At 39.8% G+C, this 26,334-nt stretch overlaps 1 protein-coding gene across 3 annotated transcripts in view; it reads left to right on the top strand.

Moving 5' to 3' along the window:
- Positions 1-24,655, top strand: part of LOC122541798 (NFU1 iron-sulfur cluster scaffold homolog, mitochondrial-like) — a 39,668-nt gene extending 15,013 nt beyond the window's left edge. For 2 of the 3 annotated variants that reach the window (XM_043678791.1, XM_043678793.1), the window contains exons 3-8: positions 12,936-13,071; positions 14,825-14,891; positions 14,983-15,091; positions 15,851-15,923; positions 18,369-18,543; positions 23,155-24,655. In XM_043678791.1, coding sequence (XP_043534726.1) covers positions 12,936-13,071; positions 14,825-14,891; positions 14,983-15,091; positions 15,851-15,923; positions 18,369-18,543; positions 23,155-23,226 — 632 coding nt within the window. In that variant the 3' untranslated portion in view covers positions 23,227-24,655. Of the gene's footprint in view, positions 1-12,935; positions 13,072-14,824; positions 14,892-14,982; positions 15,092-15,850; positions 15,924-18,368; positions 18,544-21,154; positions 21,632-23,154 lie in introns of those variants that run through there. The other variant, XM_043678792.1, reaches the window with a different exon arrangement.
- The last annotated feature ends 1,679 nt before the right edge of the window (positions 24,656-26,334 follow it).

Here is a 26,334-nt window from a genome sequence, read left to right as displayed (position 1 = left end):
TATTAAGAACATAGTCTAGACCCTAACTATTTCTTATTTTAAAGATGTGTAAGATGTGTGTTCCAAATGCAATTCGATTGGTCAAAGCAGCAGATTTGAAGCAAAACCCGCTTTATTCATATACTATAGCTAAAATATAACAAAAGAAAGAATGAATTGGAGTAACTTAACTATGTTGAAAAACTTAACAGGATAATAGATTATTTTGCTACTACATAATAACTGTTTTAGTATAGTAACAACCCATAAACACAAGAAGCGAGTTCAAAAATAAATATTATCTCACAGGCAGTTCTCCAATCCTAGAGGAAAAACATCAGGAGAAAACTCCGAGAGAGAGAAATGGGGAGAGATATGCTGCAGCTTCCATTTAGCTTTAAAACCCAACAGCAACTGCTACTGAAAATTGGAAAAAAAACTACAAATCTTGGTTCTGTGTGAGCTTGACCCCACCCATTCAAGCTGCTTCTTTTGTTTCAACTTTTAAAAATACCTTAAGGCTTCGTAAGCTGTTTACTTTATTAGATACAAATAGACAGTCTGTCACCTCTGACTTAAACCCTCTCTTCAAACAAAAACCAGGACAAAATAGTATTGTCACAAGTCACACTTCAAGAAGATGAAGTTGGTACTTTAGTGTCAGGAATTGAGAAAGATCAAAGCTTCAGGTTTACATAAGTGTGCTTGTAGTGTCCTTGTCGAGAAAAGCACAGAAGGTCAGGCAGCTTCTGAGGAGCAGAAGAATCGACATTTTGGGCAAAAGCCCTTCGTCAGGAATGAGGCTTGTGGGCCAGGGGCGCTGAGAGATAAATGGGAGGGGGAGGGGGAGGTGGGACTGGAGGAAGGTAACTGGAAATGCGATAGGTAGATGAAGATGGGGGGGAAGGTGATAGATCAGAGAGGAGGATAGAGTGGGTAGGTGGAAAGGAAGACAGACAGGTAGGACAGGTCAAGAGAGCGGCGCCAAGTTGGCAGCTTGGGTCAGGATGGGGGGAGCTGGTGAAATGCATATTGATCCCGTGTGGTTGCAGGGTCCCAAGGTGGAAGATAATGCGTTCTTCCTCCAGGCATGGGTGGTTAGGGTTTGGCGATGGAGGAGGCCCAGGACCTACATGTCCTTGGTGGAGTGCGAGTAGGAGTTCAGTGTTCAGCCACAGGGCGGTGGGGTTGGTTGGTGCGGGTCTCCCAGAGATGTTCTCTGAAATGATCCGCAAGTTGGTGTCCTGTCTCCCCGATGTAGAGGAGACCACATCGGATGCAATGGACACAGTAAATGACGTGTGGAAGTACAGGTAAATTTCTGTCGGGTGTGGAAGGTTCCTCTGAGGTCTTGGACGGAGGTGAGGAGGGAGGTGTGGGCGCAGGTTTTGCACTTCTTGCTGGGAGTGGGTGTGGGCTGGTGGAGGGCGTGGATCTGACAAGGGAGTCGCGGAGGGACTGGTCTCTCCAAAATGCAGATGGGGTGGTCGGAGAATATATCCCTATTGGTGGGGTCTGTTTCTACATGGTGGAAATTGACTTCTCCTTCTGATCCTCCCACTTCCTCCAAACCAAAGGAGTAGCCATGGGCACCTGCATGGGCACCAGCTATGCCTGCTTGTTGGGCACGTAGAATAGTCCATCTTCCGTAGTTACACCGGCACCATTCCCCACCTTTTCCTCCGCTACATTGATGACTGTATCGGCGCTACCTCGTGCTCCCACGAGGAGGTTGAACAGTTCATCGACCTCGCCAGCACATTCCACACCGACCTCAAATTCACCCAGACTATCTCAGACACCTCCGTCTCCTTCCTGGACCTCTCCATCTCCATCTCCGGCGACTGACTAACCATGGGCATCTACTACAAACCCACCGACTCCCACAGCTACCTGGACTACACCTCCTCCCACCCCGCCTCCTTTAAAAACACTATCCCTTATTCCCAATTTCTCTGCCTCCTCCACATCTGCTCCCAGGAGGACCAATTCCACCACAGAAAATCACAGGTGGCCTCTTCCTTCAAAGACTGCAATTTCCCTCCCATATGGTTAGCAATGCCCTCTAGCGCATCTCCTCCACTTCCCGCACCTGCCCCCTTGAGCCCCACCCAAAAGCCAGGACAGCTGTGGTCTCATCAGGAAGCGAACTTGCGGATCATTTCAGAGAATATCTCTGGGACACCTGCACCAACCAACCCCACCGCCCCTTGGCTGAACACTTTAACTCACCCTCCCACTCCACAAAGGACATGCAGGTCCTGGGCATCCTCCAATTGCCAAAGCCTAACCACCTGACGCCTGTAGGAAGAACGCCTCATCTTCTACCTTGGGACCCTGCAACCACGCTATCAATGTGCATTTCCCCAGTTTCCCCACTTCCCCTCCCCTCATCTTATCCCAGTCCCAAGCCTCCAACTTGGCATTGCCCTCTTTCCTTTTGCCCATAGCATCGACTCTCCTGCTCCTCAGATGCTTTTCCAGCATCACACTGTCAACTCTGATCTCCAGCATCTGCAATCCTAACTTTGTCCTCCATGTATTGTTTCTTGGCAACATTAGGAAATCGCATGCATTCAAGGCTGCCGATGTTTACATTAACTGCGCCAGCCTGTTGGTAGGCAGACAAAATTTGCAACATAAAGTCTTTAGTGTATGAAGCAATTGTACTCTGTGTACAACAACTCCAAAAATGTACCTAAAGACTGCACATTATTATATCAGAAATGATAGAATCTCAACTGACTAATCCAAGAAAAAATGAAACCAATAAACTGAAAATGACAGATTATCCTGTGGACATTATTTTCAGATATGTGTGCAGTTTATGGACTGAATTTGTTTGATCCATGGCAAAAACAAGGCCTTAAAGAAAGCAACTCATAAAGATCAAATAATCTCCAGGTTGTTTAGGTCCTCTTTCTCAAATCTACAATTAAATCGTGGGACCTCCAGGCATTCAGCATTGGATATACCAGCAAGGGACAAAGTTACCAAGCAAATCAAAGTACCCCCAAAGACAGCCAAACAAGAAGTCAAAACCCACTGAGTGTCCTCACTTTTAATTTTAAATTTTACACATAGAAAAATAAGTGATTTTCATTTTGCATATAGGATTAAAGTAAAAACTGAGTATAAACAATCTTTGTATGTAGAATTTCTCTTCATAAAAAAATTAGCATTCACCAAATAGATGAATTGGTGATGCTACATTACCCGTAGTGTTAGGTGCATTAGTCAGGGGTGAATGTAGTGGAATGGGTTTGGGTGGGTTGCTCTTCGGAGGGTCGGTGTGGACTTGTTGGGCCGAAGGGCCTGTTTCCACACTGTACGGAATCTAATCTACTCTTTCAGGGCCACGTGCATCATTTAGCAGTAATTATGAACTTTTTATGTTGTTAAAATCTTAGTTCTACTCCATTTGAGAAAATGTAACTTTCTCAAATGTTTTTACAGTAAGATTAATAATGCAAGAACATTCTTCCCATCAGTTCAGGGAGTTCTAATTGATTACATTTTGGGGGAACCTCAACAGTGCACTCCCTGGAGAAGTATTGAAAACTGACAGCAGTGTCCATGTTTAACTTCCATGTGCGGACTCCAGAAGTTGCTGACAGTTTCATGAGTAGTGCAAAATCTAGCCAATGTGTTATTTATAATTTGGCCTTCATTTTTTCCTTTTTTGAGTAATTTTTCATTCTTCATTAATCTTAAAAAATTGAGCCGTTATTATATTTTTCCTACTCCCATGCACCTGCGCTAGACCTTTTCTCAAATCACTAGAATTGCTTCTCTTCCAAATGGATATTTTCACATTTAATTTTTCTTTGTACTTTTTCATAACTACTTTAAAACTAATTATATTGTCATAAGCATTCATTTCAATGCTGTCTTAATGCAACAAACAAAAGAATGTACTAAATTTGCATTGGCATTGTATAGTGTAAATGATCTCATTATTTATCAGAATGTTCTTGCTCCTATGAGTGAATAGAAGCCAGTGGACATAACTCGTTACAGAAAAAGCACTATATTTTTAAGAGTTTTCATAAATATACGTTAGTGTTAAGCACCATGCTGAGCTTTTACGTGCTGTGGGTAACGATCTTGCATTTAACTAAATTTAACTTTCTTTACCTGCATTTCAAAGTTGTTTTATAGTTGAAAATACCAACAGCTAACACTAGATGGCAGCAACAAATCACCTGCCTATAGGTTTTCCATTCTGCTGATCATGCAGTAATTTGAAACAGTAGTTTTCAAGAATTGGGCCAATTAATAGATGACTTGATTTATAACATGTCACATAAACAACTTGAATCTGTTAAAGTGTGTTCTTTGTAGGCGTGAATAAAATGGAATTTCTATGCAACTTCGGGTTTTGTGAAACCTAAAACACAATATTGTTTGACTGTGCTTAACAATTTGCATTTCCCATAAGCCTGTAATTAAGTGCTTTGTATCATTGAATTTAGATTTTGCATCTTAAGATATAGCATTGAGTTCCTGAAATTTGAGAAGATGTCGCTCCTATCTATAAGGAAGCGGATGTGTGAAAATAAGATCATATGAATGTGTTAGCATTCTTTGACAGAAAATGTGTACCCTGAAACTTATGATTGGGTTTCTGAATATACAGTAATTTGATTTTTACTTAGTCATCTTCAAGGATTTCAGGTATTAACGATGCTTTAATTTTATTTGCAATGTTTATATGTTTAATTTAATCTTCCATGATAGTTTAGCAATTTGAGCATATTCTACTTTTTGTACTATTTTTATGGGTAGCCTTTGAGACATTCTTTCTTCCTTAGAGTCTTTTTTTCTCCTCCATTAATTGCAAAATTACAAATTGTTTCTCTACATAACTCTTTGTGATAGATCTGTAATCTTGCGAATACTGAGTCTCCTGTGACTCATACTTTACCAGATGGTCATTCGACATGGTTCAGAGCTGACTGATTCACTTGGCCACAACATCTGAGCTCCACATCAAAATGCATTATAAATATTCCCCCTCAATGCTCAGTGCAAACACCAGTTGGCCCAAGTGATAGAAAATATCCCAACAACTAAAGCTCAATACTTTTTTAAATTCAACTTTTGTAGAAAAACGTATTATTTTCTCGACTGCTGTGACTTTGATGATTTGCCTGCTTTTACTGTCTATGATGAAGTGTTGTCCCTATTATTGCATAAGGAATGGCAAAATTTACAAATTGATATTTCACTCACAAAGGATTTTGTCAAGAGTAACCAGAATTCCCTGGCTGAATTGAGGGTTTGGTTGTTGGGTGAAATATATTATCTCAGTAATTTCACAGATGAAGCATATATACCCATTCCAATTTGTTCTGATTATGAGGGATGGAGGGAGCGCCCTATAAGGATCCCATGCATTTCCTGTTCAGTTACACTTCACTGCACCTTTGGTCCCTGAATGATGCTGGAGGAAGCATACGTATGTATACATGAGCATTTGTGTGTTTACATATAAAGTCTTACATCCATATTCAGTTTCTGCTGCCACACTTTCTCATGGCTCTTCTGCCCCTGAGCAGTACTTAACTCATCAATTTTCCATATTTACAATTATGCATATTATTATGTCTGCCTGCCACAGGTAGGAATGTAACCCTTGTCAGTTGCATTTCCATGCCCATTCTTCTAGATGTGCTGTAGTTGCAATATTCATTTTTCTTTCAGCTTCGGTCTTTGAGATTTTGAAATAATGTTTCTTTTGGCTTATACAGCGGCCACTCCTCCTGGTCATACTGCATCTAGTTTAGCTTTCTGGCTGATTTTACTCCTGTGGAAGTAGGAGATACTCATATGTATTTTTGACCTTTGGAGACTGCTGTTTTTCCCTGTACCACATTCCCCTCCCGCCCATCAGTAGCCATTTGCTATCACTGCTGGGCCACTACCTTTCCCTCGACCCCTGGCTCCCATAATCACTTATCCCTCGGCTGTGCTGTTTTGATGCTACTTTCGGTCTCTGATTTCACCAGTGCTGAATTTTGTTGTTTTTACAAGCACGTCATTTTCACAGTGCTACGAACACACGTGTATTTCAAGATTAGAATGGTGCTGGAAAGGCACAGCAGGTCGGGCAGCATCCGAGGAGCAGGAAAATCGATGCAGGAGTGGGCTTTTGCCCAAAACGTCGATTCTCCTGCTCCTCGGACACTGCCTGACCTGCTGTGCTTTTCCAGCACCACTCTAATCTTGACTCTAATCTCCAGCATCTGCAGTACCCATTTCTGCACACATGATGTATTTCCAACTGTTACGTTATAACCATTCTTTGGAAACCATGCTGCAGTATGACACTAAAAGATCAGTCACCGGTCACAGGAAGGGGATTATCTCCATTTCAGAGTTTTGCATTGGAGGTGAGTTGAGGGTGAGAAATAATAAGATGACCAAGCATAGCCTAGACAAGGGCAGAACAGAAATGAGTTAACAAAATGGAACAGAGTAAATAGCAAAATACAGAGGAACCTTGATTACCAAGAGGTATGGTGGGGAGTATTTCGTTTGGTTAGTCGAATGCCAGATAACCGAATGCCAGAAAACATAGTTTAGGCGAGCATTGGGACCTAGGGATCTTACTGGATAATCTGAAATTTGGATAATTGAATGCTGGATAATTGAGGTTCCTCTATATATGAGTAGAAAGGCTTTCATTACAAAATCCAAGGGCAGGAGTACAAAGGATGTAGCAGTGCAATGTTGTACCATTAACAATTACCATAATTTGTGGGTGGCACAGTGGTTAGCACTGCTGCCTCACAGCGCCAGAGACCCGGGTTCAATTCCCGCCTCAGGTGATTCTCTGTGTGAAGTTTGCACATTCTCCCCGTGTCTGCGTGGGTTTCCTACGGGTGCTCCGGTTTCCTCCCACAATCCAAAAATGTGCGGGTTGGGTGAATTGGCCATGATAAATTGCCCGTAGTGTTAGGTGTAGGGGTAAATGTAGGGGAATGGGTCTGGGTTGCGCTTCGGTGGGTCGGTGTAGACTTGTTGGGCCGAAGGGCCTGTTTCCACACAGTAAAAATCTAATCTAATCATAAATTAAAGTGTATAGGATTTTGCCCATGAGGAGATTTTCCTGCAAGGATCCATTGGCAGTTCTCCTCCAGATCTTGTTACTTATTTCAAAAGTTTGCTGCTCAGCTTAGTTTTCCTTTCTCAATGTACCTTCCAAGGGTTGTTCCCTGGATTGCTCATCCTCCTCGACCCTGGCCCCACTGTCCCAAACCCTACACTTCAAAAAGGCGCATTCCTTATCCTAATGAGCAGCTGACAGACTGAGTGATCCAAATGATCCAAACACCTTTGGTGAAGGCCTATTAATTGAAATATTTGCAACTATCAATATGGTTCAATGTATATCCTGTGATATTTTATAAACTATGTTTGATACCACATTGATTTTGCAACATAAAAGAAGCTAACTGGAAAGGTTTGAGCCTACCACCTTGACAGAGTTTTCTTTTATGTCAGATGTTGCTGCTGGATTAAACTGGAAGCTTGACATAAGCACGGGACAGGGAGAAAGTGAGGAATGATGAAAGGCTTATGCCTGAAACGTCGATTCTCCTGCTCCTCGGATGCTGCCTGACCTGCTGTGCTTTACCAGCACCACACTCGTGAGCACAGAACAAATCAGTTTGCTGTGCCATAGAATTTAGAGTGTAAATCCATTCCGAAATAGTTGAACCAAAAGCCATAGACACTGTTACTGGATAATACCTTTTTTAATCAAGTCATCAGCAGATTTTAACAAAAACCATTTAAATATGGCAAGAAGACATAGATTGCATTCCTAATGCTTTAAAAATTGCATCTGAGATGTTCCCCTTTCATAGATATTTTGCACACACTCCATGTTGTTGTGTTCAGACTCTCAGGTCAATATACCATCCTAGGTTATCACGAGAGTTACTACTGTGGGACTGACACCCAGGCCAGCAACTGAGGATAGGATCAGGAAACTGGTTTCTGATGGCCGTTTGCAAATACTTAGTTAATGATAATAGATGTTAAGGGAGGGTAAACCTGGTCTTAAGATTTTGATACCTTTGAATACCCTGTATTTCAGGGACACATATAAAAAAATGTTGTTTGGATCAGTACTCCTAAACTGCCAACTATTGTGGAACTGTAGCCTTGAGAAATACAGTAATAGAAATAAATTTCATTAATTAAAATTAAATATTCAGGCACTCCAGTCATTCAGAGTGAAGCAACAATCACTTTAAGATTGTTCTCAATTTCTGAAACAAAAATTAATCTTGGATGTGTCAACAAGACATTTGTATCCTATTACTGGCAAATCTGCGATGTGACAAAGGGTGAAACAATGTATTGTTCTTCTGTTGTTGAGGGAAAACAGCTAATGAAATAGCCAAGTAAAAGGCAGCAGATATTCTGGCAATGATATTTTATGTTCTTGGGAAATAATTTTTGTTTCATTCACTGGGGAAATTATCATTTATTTAAATAAGATATATGTATATGTACTGGACAAATGCTCAAGTAAATGAATCTATTGTACATGTTAGCATAGTTTTTTATATGCTGAGGAACTGCAACTTTATAGCCAAAAGTCATGTGTTACATTTCCTTGAATTAACAAGTGTCCAACTGAAGTGTCATTCCTCTAATGTAGCTTATTTTCAATGTAACACAAAGTGCAAAAATTGATTGATCCAGTGATGTAGCAGTTTTTACAACAGCATGATCAGTTACCACTGATGTCCCAGCTACTTTTGCTTTCCTATCTTGGCCATTATGGAGGCTTTAATATTAACCAAAATGAGGATTACTGTTATGAAGTGTAGATTATGTAGACTCCCCATCCTGTTGGCTGTAAATGGGCAACTTCTGTTGAAAACCTCATTTATCTTTGTATAAACATCAAGCCTTAATGAAAACTTTCAAAGAGAGTTAAAGTACTGATGAGGTTTATTGACAGCCTGTCACGGTAGCTGACATCCATGTTAGTGAGCACGCAGCCTTTGCTATTGAGCTGTCATGTGCATGTTACCATATTGGTCCAAATGGCAGCAAAATGCCAGCAGATATTTAAAAGAACATTATTTTTCATTTGCATATTCATTAGTTAGCATTTACCCTTTGAAAGCATGAATGATGCCCTTGGTTAAGATTCAATGGAAGCCTCAGTATAACAGTCAAGTGTGTTAGATTTAATTGATTTTGACTGATTTTGTTGTTCTGCTGTAGCGCGGCAGTCCTGTGTCTGTACGAGATGATATCCTGGCTAATCATCGACATGCATTCGTCTTATTACTTTTTCAGCCATGTGTGATATTTCTGTCAATGTATTAAGGAACTTGTCTCTCCTAAAGCAACTTATCATACATCATAGCAGTGCTCGTTGATGGAGTAAATCTCTGTTCAGCAAAAGGGTGTCAATTTGCATCAGAGACGCTGCAGAGCTTAAATACAACTTAATTCTTTTACCAATCTCATACTCATATACTTAAACGTTTATCGAAATGCCATGGTTAAAGTTACAGTGTAACTAAATTATTGTAGATACTAATGACTTGGTGTACAAGAATGTGTTTCTACATTGTGACGTTGAAAAATGTCAAATGTACATTTTCTCTTTAATTCCTTATTTTATATTTAGGATACATTGTGATAATTTTTACTTGCAGGTTCATGCTTTTGAATCATAATCTGCGGCTGGAGTAACAGCCACTAGGTGGTAGAGAAAGCTCATTGTCTTCTCACCAATACATGTAATGCCATCATTTTGATTGTGCTATTTTTAATTGAATATTGATATATTATAAGGAAATCTCAAGTGATTTTATGTATTTTAATGGCTTTTTAGTGGATAGTTTCATGAGAGAGCACAAGTTATCTGTTAATGTACAGAGAAACTCAAAAAGTGAAGTCACATCTCTATATTGCTGACATGAAAAGCAAGCCATATACATTTTTTGTGCTGTTCTCCAAATATGATATTTCCATGTATAAATTGATTACTGCTATAAATACTTTTAACTGCTCTCAGTGGGACATCAGGCTCTGCAAAAATTCAAGTTCTAAGAAAATACTCTAGTAACTAGTAAGTAGATTTCACCAGCACAAATACTACTGTGACTTGATGTTGACCTTGACTCCATCAATTGATATTTAACATAACCAATACTTGGAACGGTTGTTTAGCTATTGTTAACAAGAGCAAACACTAGGGAGAAGCTCAAGTGGAATCTGTGCAGGTAATGACAGGGCTGCCTGGTTCTCCCAAATTCTCTGTCAATTCTTCAAATGGCAGATGAAGTTCACCTACTGATCACAGCTAAACTGGGAGAGGCAAAATATGTAACAGATGATTATAACTTTCTTTATAACTATCTGGAGTCTCCAAAATGATCCACCAACCTTGTAAAAGTAAAGCAAAAACAAAATGATGAAATGACCTTGAAAATTGCTCACTGGCTAAGACAGGACTATAATGTTAGTTTTCTGTTGGTGACCTACAGGAAATTATATTTTCATTTCTGTAGTCTTATTAGTTGCATATCAACTAACTAGTTTTAAGTTGCAACAACCTTTATTTAATCGACAAACCTGACCTTTGTTTTGCAGCAATAACATCACAAAGACAGCAACGAGAACAGGCAATTCTCATAATATATTTGAAATTGGTATTGATCATGGAATCTTCAATGTTAACAACAATAGCTTTCATTTACATAGCACCTTGCTCTCATTGAGGCAATGCTGTGTTTCAACAGTGCAGTCTTAATGAAAGCCAGGTCTGTTTGTGTAGAAGTGAAAGATCCTGTAGCAGGATTTAAAGAAGCATAGGCAGTTCCCCTGGTGTCCTGGCCAACATCATTCCCCATCAATACCTTCTAAAACAGTCTGATTACTAATTTGTTGTCGGTCAGGCCATTGCAAATTGCCTGCCACATTTAGCCATATAATAGGGTCAACATTTCATCAATCAGTTACTCTGCTAAACTCAATATCACACTTCACTTTGAAGCAAAGAGTTTTACAGAGATCTGGTAGTTCTGGTAACCTTTTATGCCTCAATTAATGAATGTATTATGGACACACTAACTGAATGAGTTACATCACAGCTATTTAAGCAAGAAGTGCCAAATGTTGTTACTCAGAGTGAATTCTGAATTGTATTTCTATGGTGTTATTTACCCAAAATACAAGCAGTTGTCTGTAATGTTTGATGTTCTGAAGTGATGGGCAGGCCTGAAAACATTTCTACAAGTTTATTCCTGGCAGAATTGATGTAGTAGAAAGTTGAATAAGACAGCTGGGTTTTCCAAAAAAAGTTATTAAGTCTTCATGTCCTTAAACTTTGCAGCCTGTGTCTTAAGAGAAATATTTCACTTACTGCAATTCCGTGGCAATAGTGGATATGTTTTTATTTTAAAGCCTGATCATATAGGAATTACAGGTGACAACCTGTAGTCATTAGGTTCCTCCAAGGCATGAAGTTATGATCTTGCTGTGTTCTGTTGAAAACATGCTGCTTCTGCTAAATATTTACACATTACAGGAATACTCACTTTTATCGAAACTGGGCTCTGGCCTTTAGTTTTTGGCTACTTCAGTTCATGGGTACCATGGTGATACAAGTGCAATACCTTTTAAAACTGTAAAAGGCACAAATCAAAAACATCATAAAAACAGTATCTGCCTATTCCTAGTTTGACTGCCCAACCTTTCCTTTGAGATCAGATCATTTTGGAGCCCCAGCCTTTGCTGGGTTGGAGCCTTGGAGATCAAGATACTGGCAGATTGCATGCAATCCAGAAAGTTTATGGATTGTACCTGTTGGTTGAGGCTATCCTGAAGGTCTGCAGTTTTTTTGAGGAGGGCAGTTGCAGAAGAAATGGAATGCTGTTTGTGCTTGAAGATGTCAGTTTTAAAATTATTGGCTAGGCAGCTTGATGATCGATTGATTCTAGCAGTCATAGTCATACAGCACAGAATCAGACCATTCCGTCCAACCAGTCCATGCCAAACATAATCCCAAACATCATCCATTAGTGATACAACTCAGATGTCAGTTTCCTAGGAAGACAGTTTATCTTTATCAGATGGAGTGTCTGATATCCAAATAGAACATTGTAAGTTTTACATTTGCTTTTGAATCCTTATTTTCTGCCTTTAAACCGATTCCTGAAAGTGGCAGCTCCTGCTCATCAGCACCAATTTGCAATAGCACCCTTTTTAAAATACATGGTATTTTAAGTCTCCTTTTAGAAAGTCTACCTGAATGAGTTCTCAGAGTTGGTTTTCAGCTGATTCAAAGCTGCATATATCTTAATTTGATCGTCAGTCTTTCAACCACCTACACTCATTGGCTGCACACTGTCCCATTTGCAATATGCAATAGGGACATAAAGATGTACAGCACAGAAACAGACTCTTTGGTCCAACTCATCTATACTGACCAGGTATCTTAAATTAATCTAATCCCATTTGCCAGTATTTGTCCCACATGCCTCTAAACCCTTCCTATTCATATATTTATCCAGATGCCTTTTAAATGTTGTAATTGTACCAGCCTCCACCACTTCTTCCAGCAGCTCATTTCACCCTCTGCATGAAAAAGTTGCCCATGAGGTCGTCTTTAACTCTAATTTGTTAAGGGTCCTTCAATGATAAACTCTGAACCCATGACCTATATACAACCTAGAAAAATAAAGGATCGACCTCTTCCCGCTGATTGTTAAAAGCAGAGTTTTACAGGATAGGTTGAGATAATTGCAGTGTAAGTAGTTGAGGCCCCATGCAATGTACATGAGTGCACAGCCACTCTTCACAATTATTGCTTACTTAAATACAACAAATCTGTGGATGGATCAACTAATATGGTAAAGAATGTATTTTAGAGTCAGCTATAGTAAATATTCTTTAATACAATAATTTCTTTATAGCACGATTCATGGCGATACAGACCCAGGACACACCAAACCCCAACAGTTTAAAGTTTCTTGCTGATCGTCAAATCGTAGCATCGGGGAGCGTGGATTTTCCAAATGTCAGTGCAGCTCATTGCTCACCTCTTGCCAAGTAAGTATAACAAACCAGGTTTAAACCAGGACAGACTGCAAGATGTGGACCCTTATGGAATGGTACAAAAAAAAGGCAGAAATTGATCTAGACTCTTTTAAATACCCCTTCTACCCATGACACCCTGCAGCATTTCACATTTGATTCAGCGTGTTTCAAGAATATACACTCCTACTTCAGAGAAAACACAGCCGTCAACAACAAGGTCAGACAAACACTGATGTAATCAATGACTCCATAATATGAACTGAGGGAAAACAGTTGGCTCAGACTATATCTAGGTTGATTAGAAAGTTTCCTGCTTTATGTGGTAATAGAGACTTGAATTTCCTTCTCATCTAAAAGATGATGTATCCAACAACAAGCTGCAATATAGCACTGGAGTGGCAAGCTACATTATGGGCTCAAGTCTCTGGAGTGGGACTTATCCCATGACATTCTGACTATCAATGCCTCCACTGATCCACATATGCCATATATTGTGAACTTTACACTTACAAATAGGTTGTGAGTCTATGGGTTGGAATGTAAAGGGCTTGGCTTGTATTTGGGATATGGTTTATGAAGTGCTCTTTGATATTCTGTATGGAGTACCCAATATCTGTTCATGTTTCTGCCAGAATATTCAGGTACCTCTGGCTAAGGAAACAATGTTTTTCTCACTATGATTTCACCTGCCACTAATACTGCCATCCCACCTCCTTTTTCTTCTTACTGTCTTTCCTAAAGATTGATTATTCTCAAATGTTCAGTTTCCAGTCCTGGATATCCCTCCGATATCCCTCTATGATTGCAATTGTATTGTACCCATTTGCAACTGCTTGGACTGTTAATTTTGTCTACCTTTTGCAAATGTGCCCTGCACTCAGTTACTGTGTCTTGAGACTTTCCTTTATTGACATGTTCACAGTTTGTTAAAGTAGAATCCTCCATCACTACTGCTCTCATACTTCTCTTTCCATTTTCTTCCTGTAGTTTAATAAATATTAAATATATACCTGGAACCTTCGCTTATTCCTTAAGTCTTCAAACACTGTTAATCTAAAGACCGCAGTGTTTGCTTGTAAGACGAGACACTAGAAATACTTACCTGCTTTTGCTTACCAAGTCCACATCCCGTCTGCACAAGCTTTCAGTTCCTCTTGAGGAGGTTATGTTTTCCCTGCTCCATCACTTTTGTCTATTTTCAAAGTTCACTCCTCTTATTCAGCTTGTCAGCTCCTGGTCTACTTAAAGCTCAAAATAGAGAAAGATAAATGGAATCAAGCACCGCTTTCCCCTTTTACCAAACTCATAATGTTCCCACTCTGTACCAAAGCATTTAACTCCTTTTGTTAATGCTGGTGGGACTCAGATCACAGTATTAATAGGCAGTTGAAAATAAAGTTAATTATTTAATTAGCTGACTTCAGTTGTACTGCAACAGATTTGCTTGATTAGGCCCCAAGCCCCTCACTGTCCTTACAGTTACAACAGTATCCTTAAGTAAAGTGCTAATCGCAGGAGACAAGCAGTCATAAGTTTTATGTATGATTAATCCTTAGCATTTAAAACTCTTATCTCCCCTTTCATCAAACTTGCAGTGTTACCTCTCTGTATTTGTGCATTTTTATAACTTAGGAGTTAAATTTATAATATGCTATGTACAATGAACAGAAAATAATAATAGTTTATAAGTATTTAATATTCAATTGAAAAGGCAAGTTATTCAGACTTTTGGAGTAAGCGGTCACATGATTGTATTCTTTTTCAGGCAGCTATTCCAAATAGAAGGGGTTAAAAGTGTGTTTTTTGGCCCTGATTTCATTACAGTAAATAAGGTGAGCATTATTTACCACCCTTATATTTTGCTTGATGTGTAAAATATGAACATAGTGCTGCAGGATTAATTAAAGTATTAAATATTCACAGGAAAGTGAAGTGGAATGGAACGTGCTTACACCTCAAATTTCAGCTGTCCTTGTCGATTACTTTGCTAGCGGTCTTCCATTTATAACAGATATACCACAATCTGATTCTGGTAAGGATTTGCCTTTGCACTTTTTAGAAATTTGGAATAAAACTGTGGACCACACAAAACATGCACAGATAATTAGTCCAATATTGTAGTGATCTTGCCTAAACTCCTAATGCATCAAGATGTAGTTTATTATATATTGACAGTTTACAGACTACATCAACATGATGCAATAATGTTGGTATAGTGTCTTTGAAGAGGACCAGATGTTCACAGGTCCACATGACATCATCATAATAGATGGTCTAACTATGGGCTCCTCAGTAATGACTCTTTCAGCTCCGTTCAGACCACTCCCAATTCTCAATAATAAACTATTTACTGACGCTCAGTTTGGTTTCTGCCAGGGCCAGCTCCTGCCCTCATTGCAATTGAACCTCAGACATGAGTTGAGAGCGCCTGCCCTTGTCATCAAGGCTGCATTTGTCCAAGACAGCACAAGCAAACCTAGAATTAATGTAAATTGGGGGAAGTTTTCCATTTGTCGGAGAAATACCGAGTGCAAAAGTAGATGCAACTAGAAATAGAACAGTGCCATAATCAGCAGGGCAGGAAATACCTGCCTGCCTATTTGAGCCCTATAGTCTAGGTCAGTCTTATACAGATGTACGTTTCCATTGAAAATGTAATGTATTCCAGTGAAATTTTAGTCCTGATGATTGACACCTGTAGAGATCATTGTATGAAATGTTGATTTTCAGTTTTTTATTGGGGTTGTAAAGATGTCTACCATTTGTATAATATTTTATCTTTTTTTATCTATTTTATCAGAGGGAAGCGAGGATGATGATGAAGTGGTTGCAATGATTAAGGAACTACTGGATACCAGAATAAGGTCATTAACCATTTTTTAGATTAGATTACCTACAGCGTGGAAACAGGCCCTTCGGCCCAACTAGTCCACACCGACCCTCCGAAGAGCAACCCACCCAGACCCATTCCCCCTAACTAATGCACCGAACTCTACAGATAATTTAGCATGACCAATTCACCTAACAATCTTTGGATTGTGGGAGGAAACCGGAGCACCCGGAGGAAACCCACGCAGACACGGGGAGAATGTGCAAACTCCACACAGACATTGTGGCCTGAGGCTGGAATCAAACCCAGGACCCTGGCGATGTGAGGCAGCAGGGCTAACCACTGAGCCACCGTGCTGCCCTTAATATATATTTTTTCTGTTTGTTGTTGTGATGTGATGTGATGGGGCACCATTTGTTTTGCCCTGAGAAGGTGAAGGTGGATCTTCTCCTTGAACAGTTGGAATGGTAGCACAGTCACCGTGCGGTTAGGTAAAGAATTATGGAATATTGAACCAGTGACAGTGAGTGATTAGTAATAAGTGTCGAAATCGTTAACTGTTGGGTAGTGGAACGTATGGGTGGCAGGCTAGCCTACGCTTTCCTATGCAATCCCTATCTTGGAAGAAGAAAACATATCCTCTCCTCTCCGAATCCCCTGAGAAATGGGCCTAGCCTGGCAGGCTTTAGGACCCAAATTCTGCTAGCCTCTGATTGGCTGGCAGTTTCTGCCAGTAACAAGGTCTGTGATAGAACGAGATATTTATCCTCGCTCACCTGTCAGCTCTTAATGATCCGGTAGATAATCTGGTGCGTTGTTACACTGGTGGCAGCAGCATGTTAGTCATCACTTAGTACCCCTTGCCCCACACTTGTTAAAGGGAAAAAACTCATACAGTGAAAGCCAATTTGAGGATTAGTCGGCATTCAGATGTATAGGAATCACTTCGGATTAGTTCCTGCAGGTGTTTATTTAGGAGGTGTTGTCACAGAGTCATAGAGATGTACAGCATGGAAGCAGACCCTTCGGTCCAACTTGTCCATAGCCTACCAGATATCCTAACCTAATCTAGTGCCATCTGCCAGCACTTGGCCAATATCCCTCTAAACCCTTCCTATTCATACACTCATCCAGATGCCTTTTAAATGCTGTAAATATACCAGCCTCCACCACTTCCACTGGCAGCTCATTCCATACATGCACCACCCTCTGTGTGAAAAAGTTGCCCCTTAGGACTCTCTTATATCTTTCCCCTCTCACCCTAAATCTATGCCCTCTAGTTCTGAACTCCCCCACCCCAGGGAAAAGACCTTGTCTGTTTATCTTATCCATGTCCCTCATGATTTTATAAACCTCTATAAGATCATCCCTCAGCCTCCGATGCTCCAGGGAAAATAGCCACTGCCTATTGACCTGTGGCTATAGCTCAAATCCTCCAATCCTGGCAACATTCTTGTAAATCTTTTCTGAACCCTTTTCAGGTTTCACAACATCCTTCCAATAGGAAGGAGACCAGAATTGCATGCAGTATTCCAAAAGTAGCCTAACCAGTGTCCTGTCCAGCCACAACTTAATCTCCCAACTCCTGTATTCAGTGCTTTGACCAATAAAGGAAAGCATACCAAATGCCTTATTCACTATTCTATCTACCTGCGATTCTACTTTCAAGGAACTATGAACCTGCACTTCAAGGTTTCTTTGTTCAGCAACACTTCCCAGGACCTTACCATTAAGTGTATAAGTCCTACTCTGATTTGCTTTTCCAAAATGCAGCACCTCCCATTTATCTAAACTCCGTCTGCCACTCCTCAGCCCATTGGTCCATCTGATCAAAATCCTGTTGTACTCTAAAGTAACCTTCTTCACTGTCCACCGCACCTCCAATTTTGGTGTATTCTGCAAACTTACTAACTATACCTCCTATGTTCACATCCAAAACATTTATATAAATGATGAAAAGTAGTAGAACCATCACCCGATTCCTGTGGCACTCCATTAGTCTCAGGCTCCAATCTGAAAAATAACTCTCCACCACCACCCTCTGTCTTCTACCAGGAGAATTTCCATAGTTTTAAATGTCAAGTGTTAAATCTTGCTTGTAGTTTAAAATATGAGTTATCTCCTGAATAGTGTTTAGTCAACATTGATTACCGTCACACACCAAACCCTGATTTTGATGTTGGTCCCTGTGATCTTTATTTGCTTTCGTGAATTTAAACTTTGGATGATTTGGGTTACTGTGTCCAACCTGTCTTGTGCAGTTTATTCAGCAGCTTTCAACTTTATAACTCAATACATAATTTACTCAATGTTTAGTTACTGTTACAGTAAAAGTCCTAATACTTGAATTCTCATTGTGCAATCATTTCAGCCATTCACTGGAACATTAAATTTCTTTTTAAAAGTTATTTATGAGATTTTCACAAATGATATCAATTTTTTAAAAAACTGAGCTGCTGTTTCTGTTTCAAATTTGCAGGCCTACTGTGCAGGAGGATGGAGGAGATGTCATTTTTAAGGGTTTTGAAAATGGCGTTGTAAAGCTGAAATTGTTAGGTTCTTGCACTGGTTGCCCTAGTTCCGTTATTACGTTGAAAAGTGGAATCCAAAATATGCTGCAGTTTTACATTCCTGAGGTTGATGAGGTGATACAGGTAAATTGTTAATTTGAATTGCTGATGACTTATATAAATCCTTCGGAATGTCAAGTTTGGTTGTTTGAATGTCAAGTTTTAGCTTGTGGTTGAGATGGGACTGATGCATTGAGCCGGATTATTTCTACAGAATTTTTTTGTTTTTCCAAACAATTACATAAATAAAATTCATTTGATAAACCACGTTGGAACATAGGCACTCTCCAATATCAGGATGTCAAGTGTTCATTTTAAATACTGAAAAGGCGGGCCATTACTGTGCCTGAATATATGATGGTTTTAACACAGGGACTTTGTGTTGAATCCAACCTCTGCCAAGATCCCCAAGTTTCTGTAAGGGAATGTAATAAGTTTGAGGAGTCTCAATCCATTTTTGAGTTAAGTACTCTAATGTATTAGTGCCCTAATTTGTTATCACATTGTTTAGGATGGTCATTTGATATGACACAGATGTAATGCAGAGACAGCTGTTCCTGAGCTATGTTGTAGCATGAGCACCATTTTTAGGGAGAGTAAATTAAGATCTACTCTGCAGCTGCTCTTATTATTTGTTCATCATCATCGAGACTGGGTGCGCAAACTGAGAGAGGATCCCTTTCCCAAGCATTTCTCTCATCAGATTCAGAACTTCCTTTAAGGGTGGTGTCGGGCTCCTTTTGACCCATAAGTTGCATCATAACCTACTGGTTTAGTATCTGCCTCAAAGTTTGAAGTGAAGAGTATTTTCTGTTGGATTATTCTGAAGCTTCTGACCTTACAAAGTCTAGCGTCTATGCGTGAAACATGATGTAAAATATAGAAACAGCTGAGATTTCTTCATGCTACTTTATCACAATTTGATGTTGGTCCCTGTGATCTTGATTTGCTGTCGTGAATTTAAAGTTTGGATGATTTAGGTTTCTGTGTCTAACCTGCCTTGTGCAGTATATTCAGCAGCTTTCAGCTTTGTAACTCCGTACATAATTTATTCATTTTAAAATTGAATTTGGTCCTGAAACTGTTACTCGATGTTTACTGCTATATCCAGTTCATGATTGTCAAGTTTCCTCCATTATTTCAATTTGCTTTACCCCTGCTGTTTCCCCCTTGGTTGCTCCAAATTGTGCTTAGGAGCCAGGCCTTTCCATTTAATTTGCTTACTACTGTCAGCTTTTATTGTTTGTAATTTCATTCTGTAACAATAATGTGTACAATCTGCTGCAGGGCTTTCCAAACTGTTTCCAATGGGATCTCAGTACAGTATTTGAAAACGATTGTGACCCCAGACCCCAGTCATACCAAAGCAGTAGTAAAGCAACATAATACTATTCACTATATAATTATTTGCAGTTTGCAGATCAAGGTACAATACAACATTAAAATATGCAAATTTCTGTTTTTAATGTGCTTTGTTATGTAATGGACTGATGTAAGTTTTAGCCAAGCTTTCCTTATTCACCTCTGAAGATTCAATGAAGCTCCTCTTCCTCCTCCTCTCTCACCCCTACCATCCCCAAACATATGTGTGCACAAACTTATACTCTATAACCATCTCATTTTTCTTTCCCCATACACACCCACATAGTATACAGCCCCTCTCTGCTATGCCAATCAGCCTCCTCCTTTCCCTTGTCTAACACACGTGCGCACACATTAGTCATCTTCTCTCCAAGTGTTCACACTACCCTGGCCCTCCGTACGGGATCCAGTTCCCAATGCCTGCAAAGCAAACTTGCTGACCTGGACTAAAGAGCCTTTTTACAAAACAAGGAGCAGAAGTGTGGCATGGTGGCTTGGCGGCACCAGGGATCCAGGTTCGATTCCAGCCTCGGGCAACTGTCTGTGTGGAGTTTGCACATTTTCCCTGTGTCTGCGTAGGTTTCCTCCCACAGTCCAAAATGTACAGGTTGGGTGGATTGGCCAGGCTAAATTGCTCATAGTTCCAGGTTAGTTGGGTGAGCCATGGAAAATGCAGGGTTCAAGGATAGGGTAGAGAGGTGAATTTGAGAGGGATACTGTTTGGAGGGTCGGTGTGGACTTGTTGGGCTGAATGGCCTGTTTCCACACTGTAGGGATTCTATAGTATACAGCAAAACATGAAGCCAACGTTCACTCTTGGATCAGTTGCATGCCCTCCCACTTTTCCCTTGCACTCTGGACACATCAGTCAGTTACTTACCTTTGTCTCACTGCACCAAGTCAGTAAGCAGTCTTTCCAGGCCTGCACAGCTCTCACTAAGGTTAACAAGCACTTTGAGCTCATGGTCTTTCCCTTTGCTGTTTAGTGCCTTCAAATCACTACGTCAGGGCTGTCCCAACAGACCACCCAGGCTGGTCTCCCAAGTTACCGGTGCTGCTTCGCAACAGAGGGAGTTTACACGCTCAGAAACCATCCGTGCAATCCCTTTGGGGCTGTGACCCACTATTTGGGAACTTCCTTTCAGAGTTAATCCATTGTTTAGGGAAAACTAGTTTCTTCTGAAAGAAAATATTAAAAAGCAAAATGCCACGTGCTGGATCCGAAATGAAAATCGAAAGTCTCAGTAGGGTTTGGCAGCATCTGTGCAGAGAGAAACAGCACAGCCAACCTAATTCCCACTATCCACAGCTACATTTAACATCTATTTTCTAGGTTGCAAGTTTGAGTCCATTACGTGGATGACACCTTTGTCATCACAAAACAGAAGAAGTTAGAGGAAACCTACAGCATCATCAACATCCTGACCGGCATAACATTCATAAAAGGGGAGGAGAAAAACAACGACTCCCCTTCCTGGATGTGACAGTGGAACCAACAGTCGACGGAGAACTTCAGACCAGCATGTACAGGAAAGCAACACACACAGACCAGATACTTAACTACAGAAGCAATCATCCCAACAAATGGATCTGTATCAGACATTATTTCAATAGGCCACAACACACTGCAGCACCCAGGAACTACAAACAGCAGAAGAAAAATACCTATACAATGTATTCAAGAAGAAAGGGTACCCAATAAATACAGTCCACCAATTCCTAAGCAACAAGCCAAAACAAGCAGACACAACATGCCCAGAAACTCTAGCCACACTACCATACATCAAAGACATCTCTGAAATGACTCCCAGACTACTATGACCCCTTGGCATCATGGTAGCCCACAAATCTACCAACACACTTAAACAGTGGCTGATGAACCTAAAGGACCCTATACAAACAACCAGCAAAATGAATATCATTTACAAAATATACCATGCAAGGACTGTGACAAACACTAAGTTGGACAGGCAAGCAGAAAACTATCCACCAGGATACACGAATGCCAACTGGCCACCAAAATACATGGGTCAAGATTAGAGTGGTGCTGGAAAAGCACAGCAGGTCAAGCAGCATCCGAAGAGCATGAACATCGACGTTTCGGGCAGGAGCCCTTCATCAGGATTTCCTCAGACGCTGCCTGACATGCTGTGCTTTTCCAGCACCACTCTAATCTTGACTCTAATCTCCAGCATCTGCAGTATCCACTTTCACCACCAAAACAACATGATCCTCTCTCACTAGTATCCTTACATACAGATGAAGAAGGACACACTTCAACTGGGACAATACATGCATCCTGGGACAGTCCAAACTGAGACACACATGGGAATTCCTAGAGGCTAGGCATTCAAACTGGAACTCCATCAATAAACACATCGATTTGGACCCCATTTACCAACCTCTGAGAAAAAGAACTGGAAATGAAAAAAAAACACTTTAAGAGACTGAGACACACAACAGAAAATGGGACAAAACACCAGTACTTCACCGGAGGCACACTGATGATGATACCTAGCATGGTGACAAAACATCTGCAAACAAACCTTCCAGCTCAGCGAGCAAACTTACAACCTGAACCTCATCCTGAGCTACAAATCTTCTCAAAAATCTATTTTCCAACAAGATCTGTTTTTAATTACTATTACCCTTTGTCTTTTGCTGTGGGTACCATTCACTCATCCCTTCCCGTTCTGTCAACAAGATTAAACCCTATTCAGTTCTAAAGTAGAGTCACATACAGCCTGGAAACAGACTCTTCAGTCCAACCAGTCCATGCTGAACATAATCCCAAACTAAACTCATCCCACCTGATCCAGATTCCTCCAAACCTTTCCTATTCATGAACTCATCTAAATGTTTTTTAAACATTGTAATTGTGCTCACATCTGAGCACTTTCTGTTGTCATTAAGAACAAAACTGTGTTCATACGTGTTACTGTTTTCAACTCTAAGCCTTGCTTTCATATTCATGACCATGTTTTCTTGTTACTAAGGTACCTTTATTCCTCAATCTTAAAAATATTGTCAGGTCTCTTCCAATATTGTCTACTCACACGTTGGATCATTTTCATAAGTCCTCTTTTCCCAGCTGGGAGGTTGAGATTAATACTCTTCAAAGTCTAGCTTATCCTGCTGTCAAACAAATTTTGTATCCTTCATGTGATGAATAAATTGATCAACAATAGGTTATAAAATGTATGTTTCATTAACTATTATTTTTATGGAAACGTGACATTTTGTTTTCAAATTAAATTTGTTGATACAAAAACAGTGTAGATCTTCACAGATAGCTTTGGTATCCTTTGCTTTGATTTTTTTTTTAAACTGCAGGTCCAAGATGAAATAGATGAAGCCAACATTAAAGCTTTTGAAGAATTAGAGAAGAAGCTAAAAGATATGTAAACTGACCACCTGCATTTTTCAAGATGAATACTGTGAATTTACCAAAATTCTTCTATGTTGCTGAGGCCCACTCATTGTTTTTAAGTGTAATGCATCTTACAGGAAATATTGACAGTGGCTGTGTGCAATTGGTTGCTTTTCTCCCTGTAGTTTTGCACCTCCTTTTTTCTAACTTTTTTGCACTTTGTCTAACTTCTGAGTGAAAGAAGATAGACAGATTCCACTCCTGTACCAGCTTGTGGGATCAATGCTGTTCCCTGGTTGCACCTTGATATACTTTGTTATGAAGGGAACAAAGCATTGTAATATATTTTTTTCCCCAATCTCCTGTGAGATGTTAAACCTGATCAGTTTTGGGTCATTCATGTGCATCATGACTAACCTTTGGATCCAGTGCCGTTCATTGTTGTCACAGTGATAAGAGCTGAGCATTCGGATAACGATTTGACCATTAATATCCGTGCTCTGAAATGTGTTATTATTCCCTAAGCACTGTCTACAAAATATTTGACATTTTCCTTGTTAGGCCCTGAAGCCAACATAACAAAGAAGTTCAAGCTTTGCACTGTTTGTACTCAAAGCTCAAAATATTGTGGTTAACCATCAATATGGTGCGGCAGTATTTTGGAGAATAAGACATTGGCTACCCCATCAAAAACAAAATACAAGAATCACCACGTAAAATGAGAGCAAGTGCCATGCAAGGAAGATATATAAAATGTAGTCTTACTGGCATTGTGTACGTGTAAAGTAAATACAATACTTATTTTTTGATGGATGGAAAATTTATTTCTGTAAAAGGCAAGAATGTTTCATGTAAATAAGTTAAAGAAAATTAGCAATTTGCAGTGTTTAATAAAATTAATTTTTGGACACTATGCTCTTGATATTTTTAACCGTCTGCTAGGTGTTTTTGGCTGTGGATTACAAATGTGTAGAAGGAGTAAACCATTAAGTATGTTTGTTACAGTCCAACTAATAGTTTACATTGAAAATTATTCTGCTTTTATTACAAAGAAACTCTCTAGCTAAATATCCTTATTATCCATTTGTGTTTAGTGTTTTATTTCAGTTTAGTGCAACAGTCTCCATCTTGCTGTTACATATTTTTCTAAGTTATAAATAAAGCTTTTTCACCTTAACAGCATAACAGCCTGTGTAGAGTCTAGCTCCTGTTTGATAGGTACAGTGGTGCTTCGAAACAATTACTTTAACTTTATCGAATTGAAATTAAAGATCACTTGAACTGGAGCAAGCATTCAATGCTGATAGCAGTGTTGAAGTTTTAAAGTGTTCATAATGCTCAAACTACTATTGACTGTGCAATACCTTGTTTTCATATATTGTAAGTAGTGGCAAAGCTTGAAAGTAAAAGTTGTAAAAAAGAATGTATACTGTTATCGTTGAAATAAATGAGTTGCAGCTACAATATGATTGAGTTTTATTTGAAGGTGATATATTATTTCCATCACTGTCAGCAATTGAGATGACTTCATGGACTGTGTTGATAATTTCAATGTTGCAAACAGTTTCAAAGGATGTGGGTATTGCTGGCATGATCCGGTATTATTTCCCACATTGAACTGAGAGCCTTCCTAGGCTAAATTAGAGGACAATTAAGAGTCAACCACATTATTGTGGATCTGGAGTCACATGTAGGCCAGACTGGGGAAGGATAGCAGAAATTAGTGAATGAATTTTGTGACAATCAATGATAATTTTATGGTCACCATTACTGAGACTAGTTTTCAATTTCAGCTTTATTCATTGATGCTTGCAGAATTCAAATTTAATGTTGGGATTATGAACTCTTTGACCTATTGCCTGGTTCTCTAGATTACCAGTCCATTGATATTACCAGTACACTACCCTCTGCCCATTCACTAGACTTGGCAACAAATCCTGAGTTTGATCAAAATTTTTCTGCCATGGTATGTAGCAATCCAGTGACATGTCAGACTAGCTCAGCAGAGTTATTCGATCATGGGATTAATTTTTAGTTGGGGCCTTCCAATCACTTTTATACAAGATTCTAAATATCACCTGCAGTTAACGTTTGACGTGTACTTTTCTTGGTATTTTGGAGATGGAGTCGTGACTCCTTTAAGGGGGGGGCACAAAAATGGTCATTTTTGGACAAGTGGGTAAGCCAGTATTAAATGACAGCAACTGATCTGGATTTGGAGCAGAGTTTGTATGAATCTGGCTGCATGTGTATGCATGGCAAAGATCTGCAGATTGTCTCCACCAAGGGTTGTGTTCTATCTTGCACACAATTCAATATCTGAATCCTCCAAGTTTCTGTCCCCACTTCAGACACTTAAATTACTTTCAGCAAAGTTAAAGATGACATTATTTGCAATTGTGATCATGGTAGACAATACCTCCTCATTCTTCTTGATCTGTTGGCAGCTTTGAAGTGGTTGACCATACTATCCTCCTTCAACCCTGTCCAGCTGAGCAGAAATATCCTCACTTGCTTCCATTCTTACCAGCTGAATCATAGACAAAGAGCAGTCTGGAGGATCCCTTTTGCTCTCTTCAGATTCTTATCCAGATGCTGCCCCTTGTCAATATCAGGAAATAATTACATCGAAATGCCTATGAGACTGTTCTGTCTCACCACTATTTTTCTCAATTCATCCACTTTTTCGTATTATTTATGTAATAATATTGAAATACTCCAAATTACTACTGGAAAGACTGAGGCCATTGTCTTTTGTCCCTGCCACTACCTCTTTTAACTGGCTACTGTTTCATAACCTGGTAATTGTCTAAGCTGAGCCAGACTCTTTGCAACTTTGATGTTGTGTTGAGCACTAGTCATTATCCATTTCATCATCAAATCTCCTAGTGCCATCTCAATAACATCAACAGACTAACTGTCCCAGCTCGTGTTTTGTTAAAGTCTTCCTCTTTGCCATTGTTACCTCAAGACTTGACTGCTTGAATGCTCTATGAGCCAACTTCCCAGCTTCCATTGTGTAAACTTGAGCTCATCCCAAACTCTGCAGTTCACATTTTGTGTATATCTAATTCAGGTTTTTTACTTGGTGCTTGCTGGTACTCACTGCCAGCATGAGAAAGCAACAATGCTAACAATGGGGG

Source organism: Chiloscyllium plagiosum, chromosome 38 (genome assembly GCF_004010195.1).
Source record: "Chiloscyllium plagiosum isolate BGI_BamShark_2017 chromosome 38, ASM401019v2, whole genome shotgun sequence".
Taxonomy (NCBI): Eukaryota; Metazoa; Chordata; class Chondrichthyes; order Orectolobiformes; family Hemiscylliidae; genus Chiloscyllium; species Chiloscyllium plagiosum.
This window is presented reverse-complemented; position numbering and strand designations above follow the sequence as displayed.